Source organism: Gobio gobio, assembly GCF_949357685.1.
Source record: "Gobio gobio genome assembly, chromosome: 23".
Lineage (NCBI taxonomy): Eukaryota > Metazoa > Chordata > Actinopteri > Cypriniformes > Gobionidae > Gobio > Gobio gobio.
The window spans coordinates 28,185,697-28,199,131 of NC_137119.1; the positions used below are offsets into that span (position 1 = coordinate 28,185,697).

General features: G+C 36.3%; 1 protein-coding gene across 3 annotated transcripts; it reads right to left on the reverse strand.

The window, feature by feature from the left end:
• Nucleotides 1-107: 107 nt before the first annotated feature.
• Nucleotides 108-12,444, reverse strand: sgk3 (serum/glucocorticoid regulated kinase family member 3). 3 transcript variants are annotated; one of them, XM_079805506.1, is made up of 17 exons: nt 12,158-12,444; nt 8,980-9,161; nt 8,780-8,863; nt 8,381-8,453; nt 7,216-7,291; nt 6,804-6,879; nt 6,391-6,440; nt 6,177-6,234; nt 5,757-5,840; nt 5,530-5,661; nt 4,757-4,869; nt 4,253-4,289; nt 3,768-3,854; nt 1,898-1,993; nt 1,651-1,806; nt 1,340-1,429; nt 108-1,245 (listed from the first exon to the last, which is right to left on the reverse strand). In XM_079805506.1, exons 2-17 carry the CDS (start codon nt 9,055-9,057, stop codon nt 1,075-1,077), a joined length of 1,461 nt encoding a protein of 486 aa, XP_079661632.1. In that variant the 5' UTR covers nt 9,058-9,161; nt 12,158-12,444; the 3' UTR covers nt 108-1,074. The 3 variants fall into 3 exon arrangements, with proteins under 3 accessions (XP_079661632.1, XP_079661634.1, XP_079661633.1); XM_079805508.1 differs by having other exon boundaries at nt 125-1,245; nt 12,171-12,370; XM_079805507.1 differs by lacking the exon at nt 12,158-12,444 and adding an exon at nt 10,637-10,975 and having other exon boundaries at nt 125-1,245.
• Nucleotides 12,445-13,435: the final 991 nt, after the last annotated feature.

Consider the following 13,435-nt stretch of genomic DNA (forward strand, 5'->3'; position numbering starts at 1 on the left):
CGCTACAAGCTAGGCCTCTAATGTATGCAAATGAGATGTATCACACGTGACCCAAGTTATTCAAGAAACATGAATCACTTCGAATAATGCTTCTAATAATAACAACACATGTAAACAGTATTTTATGAGTGTATAACACCAAATCTATTTAAACACATTATGATCGCTTATTTTAAAGCAAGTTGATTCTCCATGGATTTCCCAAATGTACTGGTACCGTTCGTTAACTGGGCGCGAAACATAATACATGCAAATGAGAGGCAAGACATGGCAGCCAAGTCATTCAAAAACACGTTTACTTGTACAGTACATCATTTAATGGTCATGTCATACGTCAGTAGGCACTATGGTGTCTCATCTCATAAGCACTGGGCGGCAAATGAAATAGTGGTTTATTACAGGGTCATTGTCAGTATTTAAGTGCTATTAACTCATTAAAATCTAAGATGCAAATAGCAACAGATGCATAATTTACACTGTACTAAGGCTATTGATGACCCGTAACTTACAGGGTTTATCTAAATTATTTTCAAAACAGCTTAAAGGTCTGCCTATTTTCTAACTCACTTACATATTAAACAGTATAAGGGAATATATATTAATGTCAAGCAATAAATTAATTGCTTGTGTTGACATTATATGAAAAAAAAATTCCATAGTAAATTTCTAATAAAAGACTAAACTACAAAAACTAAATTTTTCATATACTGCACAATATTATAAGCAATCAAGTGTAAGAGTTGGGGCAAAAACAAGGAATGTGTTTTACAAATAGCATCAGCCCTTGAAAATATTCTCAGGAAAACAACATCATTAACTTCAGCTCCTGAGCTAAACTCTCAGGTAAGGCGTTCAATGTTAAACAAAATATAATGCTATTTATGCATAAAAATACAGTTTGAAACACCCTGCATCCCAAAAGGTTTATGCACTGCTTATGTTAAGAAACAAAAGGGTCCATGATGGGTCCTCCGATTGGGACATCATGCTCAGCAAATTCTTCCCTTTCACCAGAGAGAGCGATCACAGACTTTTAATGCAGCTCTCTGTGGATCACCATTAGCAGCGCCACCCTTACAGGAAAGAATCTTCTGATGGCGGGGCGTAAGAAAATCCCAGAAAGGCATCATCCGCTTCCATGACACTAGCATTGATGATTGACTGCCCAGAAGAGAAGCACACCGAGTTCGGCACGGTTTCTTCTGTAAACTCGGGATCAAAGTTTGAGATGTCATACTGGGATTCCTGCAAGACAACATTAGAGAGTTGCCTGTTTTAATACACTTATGTATAAAAAGTTTTGAAACTTTAGCAAAATAATTATTTTGTTAAGTCTTACCACACTAGGGTTGAATGGAGGAGGAAGCTTTTTCTGTTCAAGGTCATCCCATTTAATGAATGAGAAAAATTCATGTCTTTTGACTTCATTCTGCAACAAAAAAATTATGCCATTTTAATGCCATGCTAGATTCCTTGGTTATTTTAATGGCGAGTAACAAGTTGAAATATTATAAAATTGTATACAATTTAAATTTGGCTGTGGATAGAACTAAGATGGAAACTAAACTGCAAAAACACTATTGAGATGCTACTGAAAGGTTTGACACAATCATCCACCAGGGGGTGATATACAAGTACTAAATATCTCACAAAGTCATCTATGAAGCCAAGCCTCCTGGTGTGGTCTTTCTCCAGTAGGGCCTGAAGGATGGACCAGGCAGCTGTGGATGCCCCAGGGCGCATGACAAGCTCCTTGTGAAGAATGTGGTCATACATCTCATGTGTGTCTCTGCTGTAGAACGGAGGCTGTTGAGATAAAGGTAAAACAAGATTTTAGCTTCATTACCTATGCATTTCACAGAAAACTATCCAGATTTATGGTTTATTTGTACCTTACCAGCCCATAAAGCATTTCATACAGCACCGATCCCAGACACCACCAGTCCACAGTGTTATCATAGGGTTGTTTCCGGAGTACCTCTGGAGCTAGATACTATCATAACCAAAGAATGCAATTATTGTATTAAAATTGTTATGTTATTCTACCCCCAAAAGCTTAATTTGAAGGTAATAGAGTGCAGCAGCCATGACACCAGAATCCAGAAGACTAATTTGCCAGTGATTCCCTCAAGATTTGGAATGTTTTGCTCTACAACATAAATTACACACACCCATATCGAAAATGCATTTGCATTGAAGCTGTTATGTTTATTTTTTAAAACATATGTTTCTAATAAGTAACTAGATAAGAACAATTGGGGTGCGAGTGCATGTGTGTTATTTACGTTGTAGAGCAAAACGTCCAAGTATCGTCGAAAATATCGAGGGAACCACTGGTGGATTTGTTTTCCAGGGTCACGACTGCAGCACTCCCTTTTCTCTTAAGAAAATGTAACCAGGTTAATCTAGGCAGGTGTGATGACCAAATATGTAACAATTAAATAAAATAAAAAATTCACAATAAGTAGTTATTTTTACTCGCAACAACTAATTAAACAATATATATTTATTGTAACATTTCACAATAATATGTCACTCTTCAAACATAAAATCAAATACACATGCTATACACATTACCGTTCAAAAATACAGTAGAACATTAATATTGTGAAACATAATTTAAAAAGAAAAGTCTGCTTTTCCATTTAAATCCATTTTAAGTGTAATTTATTCCTATGAATTCCAAATTCCGAAGCTGCATCATTACTTCAGTCTTCAGTGTCCCATGATCCTTCAAAAATCCTTCTAATATGCTGATTTGGTGCTCATGAAACTTATTATTAATAATGTTGAAAACAGTTGTTCTGTTTAATATTTTTGTGGAAACCATGATATATATGTATCAGGATTCTTTGATGAATAGAAGGTTCAGAAGAATAGCATCTATTTAAAATGAAAACCTTTCTAACTTTATAAATATAAGTTTTACAGATAAATTAAAGGGATAGTTCACCCAAAAATAAAAATTCCGTCATTAATTCCTCACCCTCATGTCGTTCCAAACCCGTAAGACCTTCGTTCATTTTCGGAACACAAATGAAGATATTTTTGATGAAATTCGAGAGCTCTCTGACCCCTCCATAGACCGCAACTTAATTAACACTTTCAAGGCCCAGAAAGGTAGGAAAAACATCAGTAAAATAGTCTAAGTGACTCCAATGGTTCAACCTTAATTTTAAGAAGCGACAAGAATACTTTTTGTGTGCAAAAAAAGAGAGAAAAGGGTCTCCTACGCAGTTTCCATTGTAAACAGTGCAGCGCTTTTGAGTTCTTTACGTGAGCACCACGACGCATGTGTGTGATGATACTGTTTTTACAACGTAAGCTGCGTAAGAGACTGGAACAGGTTAGAACGAAATTGTTGAATGAATTTTGAATTTTTGTTTGTTTTGTGCACAATAAGTATTATCCTTTATAAAATTAAGACTGAAGTCACGGATGATTTTAACAATGTTTTTACTACCTTTCTGGGCCTTGAAAGTGTCCCCACATAGCAATTTAATTAACAGAGAGCTCTCGGATTTCATCAAAAATATCTTCAATTGTGTTCTGAAGATGAACGAAGGTCTTACGGGTTTGGAACGACATGAGGGTGAGGAATTAATGACCGAAGTTTAAAGACAACATTTTTGGGTGAACTAACCCTTTAAATATGTCCTTGCTGAATAACAGTATTCATTTCCTATTAAAAAAATCGTACTGACCCCAAACATTTTTTAACAGTAGTGTAAGCATCATTCATCCATCCTATTTATATCATACAATACCTCAGGTGTCCCACAAAATGTGGTCGTTGTGTCTGCTTGAGAGATGCCCTCTTTACACAGTCCAAAGTCAGTCAAGACTATATGTCCCTTAACAAACAAAAGATGCCAACAGGAACATTTTCAGGAAGCATGCCACCACACAAAAGGCCTATTCTTCACAGAGCCAAAGACTCTTGTGTCTGACTGGAATATTTGGCAGGGCCTTGTAAACTCACAGTTTCATCAGATTCAACAGGAAATGCACAAATAAAACTTAAACTAATCTCAAGCATTCTTACAAATTAAAAATAGGTCTTTGGTTTCATTGCTATATTTTATTTGGCTGGCTACAACGCTATACTTTGTACACCTCGTCTCGGGAAATCAAAAGAGTTTGTTATACTTCACAGCGAGGTTAGATTACTCTGTTTCCCCTGGAACTCTCACAACGTTGATCGGCTACGCTCTGGCAACGATAAAAGTGGGGAAAAAAGAGGGATACTTACTTGAGAGTCCAGCAGGATATTTTCTGGTTTCAAATCCCTGGGAACACAAGAACACTTAACTTGTTAGCATTTTGTCATATGCTTTCAGCCAGGAGCAATACAAATGAAAAACGTTACACAGAATATTACACAGAAAAAACATCAACAATGAACTATAGCTAATATATGACAAGACAAGCCATTAATAATGCATTTAATTCATATGAATTGCAATCCCGACACACCCTACAAATGCGAACTATGCTTTCATGATGGCCATTTCACACGTGAGTGTAATTTTTAATGACTACAGTTAAGTCAGTTCATCAATCACAATTTTTCAAGTACAGTTCCAAGTCAAATTATGGCAACAACCGGGAAAACCAGAGGAGGTGTAGAATGTGTCTATTAAACATTCCTCTGCTTCTGGGAATTCTTGGACACTTTAACAGCTAAACATCATCTGAGAATCACCAAACATGTGTGTTTATAGCTTGAATGATTCTTTAATAAATCTGAATTTACCTGTAAACAATGTTAAGAGAGTGCAAGTAACCAAGAGCACTTGCCATCTCGGCGATGTAAAACTTTGCTCTGGGTTCAGGAAAGGTCCGCTCTTTTTGCAAGTGAAAGAAAAGCTATAATGGAAAGAATAAAAAAATTTCACTCAATAAATGCAGAAAATAGTCAGGCTACCCATTACATCTATTTTGTAGCCTGCCTCACAATGCTACTGATTATTTATGTGATTTCTCATAAGCTGACATTTAAAATCATCAGACTTAAAAAACAGGAAGTCAAACCAGTGGTTTAACTGAGCATGTGACTAGGAACCATGCAAAATGCCAATAAAATTAACAATAATTTGCAACAGTCATGCATGAGCTTCATCATCTCATTTACATATCACATGACAAGCTCCTACATGTCCTTGTTAAAGTGATAGTTCACCAAAAAAATTAAATTCTGACATTATTTACTCACCTTTACATCATTACAAACCTGTATGGCCTTATTTTAGTGCAACACAAAATGTAAGTCATTGGGGTCCATTCATTGTACAGACAAAAACTGTTCTTGAGTTATTTTGAGTTAATCAGAAGAAAGTAGTCATACAGGTTTTGAATGAAATAAGGATGTGTAAGTGATGACCATTTGGGTGAACTATCTCTAACAATAAAAAAAATACAATACAATACAATACAATGAAAACATGTCACTGTTGGTTGTCAAACAGTGGCTTTTGAGATGTGATAAGACAGATGTCAGCCTTGAGTTTCACAATCATAAATACTCACTTCTCCACCATTGACAAAATCCAGGACAAAGTATAACTTGTCTGTTGTCTGAAAGGAATAGTGCAGTCCAACCAGGAAGGGGTGTTTAACATTCTTCAGCAACACATTACGCTCAGCCATAATGTGCTTTTGCTGGCGTGAAAAAGGCATTCATTAATCAAATGTCAAAGTACATGAGAGAGCAAGCATTAATAAAGTTTTGGTTTTAAAACAAAGAAAATCATTACCTCTCTCCTGTTTAAAATGACCTTCTTTTGCAAGACTTTGATGGCATAACACTTCCCGTCCCGCTTCCTCTTTGCAAGGAGAACCTTTAAGTGGGAGAGGACACGGTAGGTTAGCAACGGTTTCACCTTCCACTACGGCCACTCGTGGGCAAAAAAAAAAGACAAGCTCTAACTTCATAACTGAGATACTTTCACTTCCTGAACGGAGAGTCCGTGGCTTAGAAACAAACACTACGGCTAACCATACAGCAAACAAAACCAAGAATTTATTAAGGCTCAGTGACATTCAGAGCTTTCAGGAACTGATACATAACATGCTACACACAAGGAATTGACCCACTTTCTCTCACTACTGTGGCAGTCAACAATTTCACAACAGTTTCATCAATAGGTATTATAGTTTTTAAAAATAAAATGTACCTTTCCAAAGCTTCCCTTTCCTATGACTTTAAGAAAGTCAAAGTCAGTAGGCTTTGCACTATGGAAAACAAATATGGAAATTAAGACCAAAATAAAGGCATTTGCATCATTAATTTACACCATTTTTTTAGCATCCAAATGTATATGAACAGTATTTATCACTATACAATGCAATAAACTATAAAAGTATTTTAAACAATTATAAAACACTTACTGTGGGTTTGCAGATGGCCCCAGGTTAATGTTTCTAGAGGTAGAGTTACTCTGTAAGAGATATGAGAAAAAAACTACTAGGTATGACTCAATTAAGCTGTAGAATTTTATTTGTTTATGTATTATGAGTTTATTTGAACATTTGGACACTACATAAATATAATCTTAGATGGAAAAACAAAAAACTAAAATACATCATACACAGAGATTGTAGCTAGAAGCTATACATAAATTCTATTTTGAACCAAATGTTCATTTATAAATAACTATAACATGTCAAAAATGCTGAAAATACTACTACATAAAGCTCAATGCCTGTGAACACGGCAAACAAGCGAGACAACTAGAAAAGTATGAAGACAGCTTACTCAATACCTTATATATTAAAAACATAATATTATTTCAAATACCAACCTTGTCATCTTCATCCTCTGAGGCATCTGAGAAGTTTTTAGATTTGTCCATCTGCAGAAAGTCTTTGACATCAGGACTGCGCATTTGAAATGAACATTCACATGTTAGAGGTCGGACTGAGGCGATACAAAGCCACAGCTGTGAGGAGAAATATAAGCTAACATCAACAGTTCTCTGTAACAAGAACCGTAACCATGGAGAATCAAAAAGAAGCATCTTTTATTTGGCACAGGTTCACAAGAGACAGTCAAATCAGCTTTGTACTTCTAGTTCAGAGAGACATCTCGTTGTGGCTGGTTTTGGCTTGTTTCCATCCAAAGGCCACTCAAAATTGACAAAAATGTAGATGCATTGATACCGTGAGTGGTGAAAGAAACTCAAGCAACGTTAAAAAACTGGCTGATATACTCACTAGTTGCAGAGCTGTGGATGGGACACAATCCTCTGAATGAACTCATGTAGCCCCGCTCTTCTCTGTTTTATAAACTCTAAGAATTACACAAAAAAACATAGGTGCTTAAAACAATTATTTTGATAAAAATGTGATCAAGTAGTGAGCCAACACAATATAACATGTTTATCATAAAAAAGAAAAAAATACTTGGAATAAAACATCTAATTATTATGAACTCCATAGGTTCAAAAATGCAAAATTATTACCATGACAGAGGCTGAATAGGATAATGTACAATTTTGGTTTTAAAATAACTCTTGAATTTTGGTTTCATGTTCTTGGTAGCCAATAATTCACTACACAAAACACTTTGTGGTAGACACAAACCATGTTTAATCTTAATTGCAAGTGAACCCATAGCTTCCAGGAAGTGACGTGAATTTGCACCAAAATAAAGGAGAGCATGATTGTTGATATCAAAGGCTGTGCATCCAAAACTTTTAATATCATGCTGTCCACGACCCAATCAGAACAGATCTACTGCTGATTACCATCCCCTCTGACAGGAAATAACTAATTTATCAGTAACTTATCAAAACCAGTGCTGTCCAAAAAGAATACAAAGTGAACCCTCAGTGGAGCATGGGAAGCTACTGTAAAAATGTGGACCAAATAATTAGACTATTATTGTCCAATGAGACAGCAATTATCCAGACAGAATGAGGGGGAAAGAAAAAAGCAGAGAAAGAATCGTACCAATAGCGAAGAAGCCTTTAGAACATGTGCGCAATTTTTGCATGTGCTTCCAATGACCAGACCCATGATTTCTCCATGAAAAAATCTTGACCACATACTGGCTATGTAATTGGTCGCACATGAGCTAAATACAATTGGTACTTGGGTGTGCATTCTCATTCTGTTATTTATGCACACAACTTTGCTGCCACATTGTCTGAGAGCATAACATGAGATTAAACAAGGACAAAGATTTTATAGGCTTGGGGCAGAATGGATTTAGCATGGTTGATTTTCTGTAGGGAAGACTGTTGGATAATCAAATTTGTCAAATACACATGATCTCTGTTAAGCTAAATGAAGCAAAGTCGCTAACGTATGTGCACGAGATGATGAGAGAAATTTCCAGAGGGCTCTGTACAATATTCATCAAGGAAATGTACAATACCTGGGTCAAAGTTGTCCCCAAATATTCTTTTAGAAGGAATCTTCAAATTCAGAGCAGGAAACTGTTTTTTCAACTGTGGAAAAACACATTATATTTTTTAAAATGCACTACCATTCAAGCGTATCGAGTCAATACGATTTTTAAGAAATGAATCTACTGACAGAAAAACTTTCAATTGTAATAATATGTCACAGTTTTCCTGTGTTTTTAACAAATATGCAGCCTTTGTGAGCATAATAGACTTCTTATAAAATCATTAAAACAATCGACTGACCCTAAACTTTTGAACGGTGTATGGTTTGACCAGGACATTGCACTAAATAATAATTACAATTTCTGAAGATACATCCCAAAAAGATTAACAGTTTTGTGTTTTAAACTACAAATCAAATTACTCACAGTGTTGTACAGTTTGTCAAATTCCGCATATCTTCGGAACACAAACCACTCATGCCTTCCAACACTGACCATAACTTTGTAAACCTAATGAGACAAGGATGAAAACATTCTCATATCCGACGTTACAACATAATATTGAAAACATAGCGAGGCAGAGCGCTTAAAACCTGTATGAGAGCATCAGAGGTATTGTGACTCACAGTATAGCGTTTCTTCTTGTCTCTCTGTTCATTGTAGCAGGGAATGCTGACATTGGGGCAGCTTGGTTGCTCCTCCATCCTGAGGCCTCTCAGAATCTCACAAGCAACGGCTCACAGGTCCTCAGAACGCTCCCCTGCCTCTTGCGCACACCTGATTCTGATGGCAACTCTCCATTCTGGTCCTGCACAGAACATAAACATAAGCAAGATGTTATACCACCATCAAGCGCTCTTCTCAGCAGTTTCCAGCTTCCACTTTAGTTCCAAAGGGCATTGCATGACAGGACAGGAAGACCACTCAGAGTCACTAATCCAGTGTGGCATGAACACAGAGAGGAGCCTCAGTCTGGCCAGCCAAGCGATGAGTCTCCACCTCTCTTTTCCTCGCATTCTTTTATCCTCCCCTCTGCTTCCCTCCAACTGGGAGGGAGCAAATGGGGATATTCTTCTTTCATAAGCCACTTCCACATACTCCCTCTGTCAAGTGCAACACACCATTGCTCTCTGGGTGGGTGACATTCCCCTTCCCCTCTTAGGTATATGAGGTATTTTTAGAAAACGCTGTACTGGACCTACAAGATGCAGACTTAAAGGCCAGGAGGAGCGCTGATAAATATTTATGTGCACAGAAACACTGACATTCCTCAGTATATGATAAATCAAATTCAGCATTTCTGCAACAGTTTTAGCTTGATATAATATAATAAAAAATGTAAATAACCAAATAAATATATCAATTATTATCCAACATAAAGTGAGGATATATACATGCTGATCAGGCATAACATTATGACCATAATATTGTGTTGGTCCCCCTTTTGCTGCCAAAACAGCCCTGACCCGTGGACTCCACTAGACCCCAGAAGGTGTGCTGTGGTATCTGGCACCAAGATGTTAGCAGCAGATCCTTTAAGTCCTGTAAGTTGTGAGGTGAAGCCTCCATGGATTGGACTTGTTTGTTCGGCACATCCCGCAGATGCTCGATTGGATTGAGATCTGGGAAATTTGGAAGGCAAGTTAACACCTCAAACTCGTTGTGCTCCTCAAACCATTCCTGAACCATTTTTACTGAAAAGGCTGTAGATGTTCTGCAACAATGCTTAGGTAGGTGGTACGTGTCAAAGTAACATCCACATGGATGGCAGGAGCCAAGGTTTGCCAGCAGAACATTGCCCAAAGCATCACACTGCCTCCACCGACTTGCCTTCTTCCCATAGTGCACCTGGTGCCATGTGTTCCCCAGGTAAGCGACACACACGCACCTGTCCATACAGGGGTCAGCATGGGCACCCTGACTGGTCTGCGGCTATGCAGCCTTTACGCATAATCATTTTAAAATAAGAAGTGGGATTATCCTAAACCCTCCTGTGTTACTCTTTTATTCTACTGCGTGACATGAAATACAAACTAAATGTGTGCAGATAAGATAACAGACTGTAGCTGCCGCAGACACAGTTTACCGTATCGCTGCGATCTGTATTTTTCGACATTCTTGTGAGTTTGTACGAATGTCACAGGTTTATTTGCCTACGTGGCCAACTATTCAAGGACTTTAAGGGAGTTTAATGACTCACATTTATATTCAAATGTGTCAGATACATTGGACACTCTAGTATTGTTTTAAATAAGCAAATAAATGCACACTGCCCAGCCTTACCTGCAGACAAGATTCCTCATGTTGTTTTCAACTAAAAACAGTCACCAGGAAGCGAAGAATTATTTAAATGTCTGTTCCAGTGTCAAAGCCAAATAACCGAACAGAAACACTTCACCTTGAAACTGAAACTAGAAGCTGGGTTCTTCATGCATGACATGAGAAGTGAAAGATCACTGTAAAAGGCTTATTTCAAATAAACAAAATAAAAACCGGACAGATGATACAAAAGCTTCAGGCTGATTATTATGCAATTCATTCAACTAATAGCCAATTAGTTCATGTCATCACTACATTGGAGGTGTCAAAAGGTTACTGTTATCAAACATGACCTCATACTATAACAACTCAAACAGTCAAACAGGTTTGAGCTGCGAAAAGAAAGTGCAAATGAACAGACATAAACTTGCACAGACGTGTCGCACATTAAAATCTAGATTCATGCCGTGCCAAAATGCTTCAGTACAGGTTTCTACATCTTTCATCTCAGATTAACTGTAATCCTACACTATTAAAGATGTTATATCTAAAGTAAAACGTGCACTGGAATCTATGTATAGAAGTATAACAGTGTATATAAGTGAATCTATAACTATAATAAAACTTAGAGCATAGTTTAACTTCCAATAAAATTTGTAACGGAAGGCTTGGTGAATATTTCACTTGTTGGTCAGATCATTTTGATGTCAATTGTCAGCATTGCTACTCCTCAAGGATAATAAAAGACACAGACTAACCCACACATGATTCATATATTAATCTCTCAGTGAGAAATCCATCCATGTGTTTTGTTGTTGAACTAGTTTAAGAAATCAATTCAATTTAACAATTCAATTGCAGCAATATATATTGCTGATACAAATACGATTATTTTGTTTAGAACCAATATGCAGAACTGATTTTTATTTAAGTTCCATCTGCTATTTAACAAACTAAACAATTTGACTACAAATGATATGTACACGTTAGTAGCTGATATTGAAGAACTGATAACTGATCAAGTAAAAAGTGATAAAACGGATTATCAGTCTCTATTTTGATTAATAAAAACAATATGCTTTTGTTTCATACTATTAGCATTACAATAATCATCAACCATTAAATAATAATATAAACAATGTTGCTCTATAGCACACATTCCAATGACATAATTTTTTTTTTTTTTAAATCATGATGGCCATATGGTATAAATAGGGAAATCTTTATAGCTAGATTTTCAGACGGCTAGAAACAATATTTTAAACAGAAATCAATCAGGCTTCAAAACAAATTCCAGACAGGCAGACATCTGGCACAGTGGCTGACATTTGTTTCTTTTCTTTCTTTTTTTTTGCAGAGCACCGTATTCCTGGCATTTGCCTTGCCTGTTAAATAAATAAATAAACATTTTATTACGTAATGTACATTGTGTACTATCGCCGAGAAAGGACCTGTTACAGCCCAAACTGTACTACAACCACCGACGTACTTCTAGAGTCACTCGCGTGCTTCACATTGTTCAAAGAGAGTCAAGACATAACTTGCCTTATTTTCTCACTTTTTCCATCCAACTGACTCCAGTGACGTGTCGGGAGGCAAAGGAAGTCCAACGATTCAAATATCAAACTCGGCGTGTCTGGGAACTAAATACTGACCCAGCTTAACGGAAAGAATGTGCACTCTCCTACATTCATCATGTTCCCAATGAACCGCCAGTGAAAGAAAGACACACTGACGTTTGTTCCGAAGTTCCGAAACAATCAGTCACGCGACTAAACGCGGGGAACGAAGAATAATAATGTTGTAAAGGAGCATAAACAACAGCACCATCTAGCGGCACAACTGCCATCACATTTGAAATTATGTAGATTTAAAAAAATTGAATATAAATAAAAGCAAATACAGTCACAACTCAAAACAGAAAATAACAACAAAAATAAAATTAGAAACAGTAGACAGAGAGGCAGTAAAATAATCAAACTAAAATGAAACCAAACAAAACATTGAGCCAAGGGTAACATATAATTTAAAATCAATTTAATTATGTAGATTTTGAAATTACTGGTTTCACATTTTATTAAAAAAAAAATTATGAGTTGCATTAAAATACCTTGGCTTTTACATTTTCGCTGTTTCACGAATTACAATATTTTGATTCATATTTGTTTACTTTAAAAAAAAATTACTGAAAAGTCATATATTAAATTAGACCTATATTGTATTGTATTAAGATAATTAAATTATATTATATTAAAATAAGCGAGTACAATTTATCATGACTGAAATATATACACCTATAACATGGCAAGGCAAAAAAAAATGTTACATGGTGTTATTTTTCGTGAACCTGTTTATAGTATTTTTATACTAATATTTTAAATGAATGCATGTATAGAAGGAATGAAGGCTTTAATTTGTACTAACGTACACCCAAAGCGCTGCCAAACAAAGCAGATATTCACATGTCTAATCCTCCGAAGACAAATAAAATCACAAAAAATCCGCAAGAGGGCAGCAATGACTTATAATAAGAAAACTGTGACGTGTTCTGTTCAATGAGATCAGTTTTATTTCTATAACTTATATTATAATTTTCAAACCCTGCCAATAAAGCGCTACGATATATCATCAATTGATTTATTTACATATAAAATGTCCTCAGCACACATACCAAGTAATATTAATTCAAACTAAGTAAGCTTCATGTAAATAAAAAGGGCGTCAGCGAGTGTCACAGTCCAGTGGCTGTTCAACAACAAGAGCGCGTTGCTCCGCCTTCCTTTTTCCGCCAATCAGCGGCGAGGCCGCGTGCGCAGATTCAAA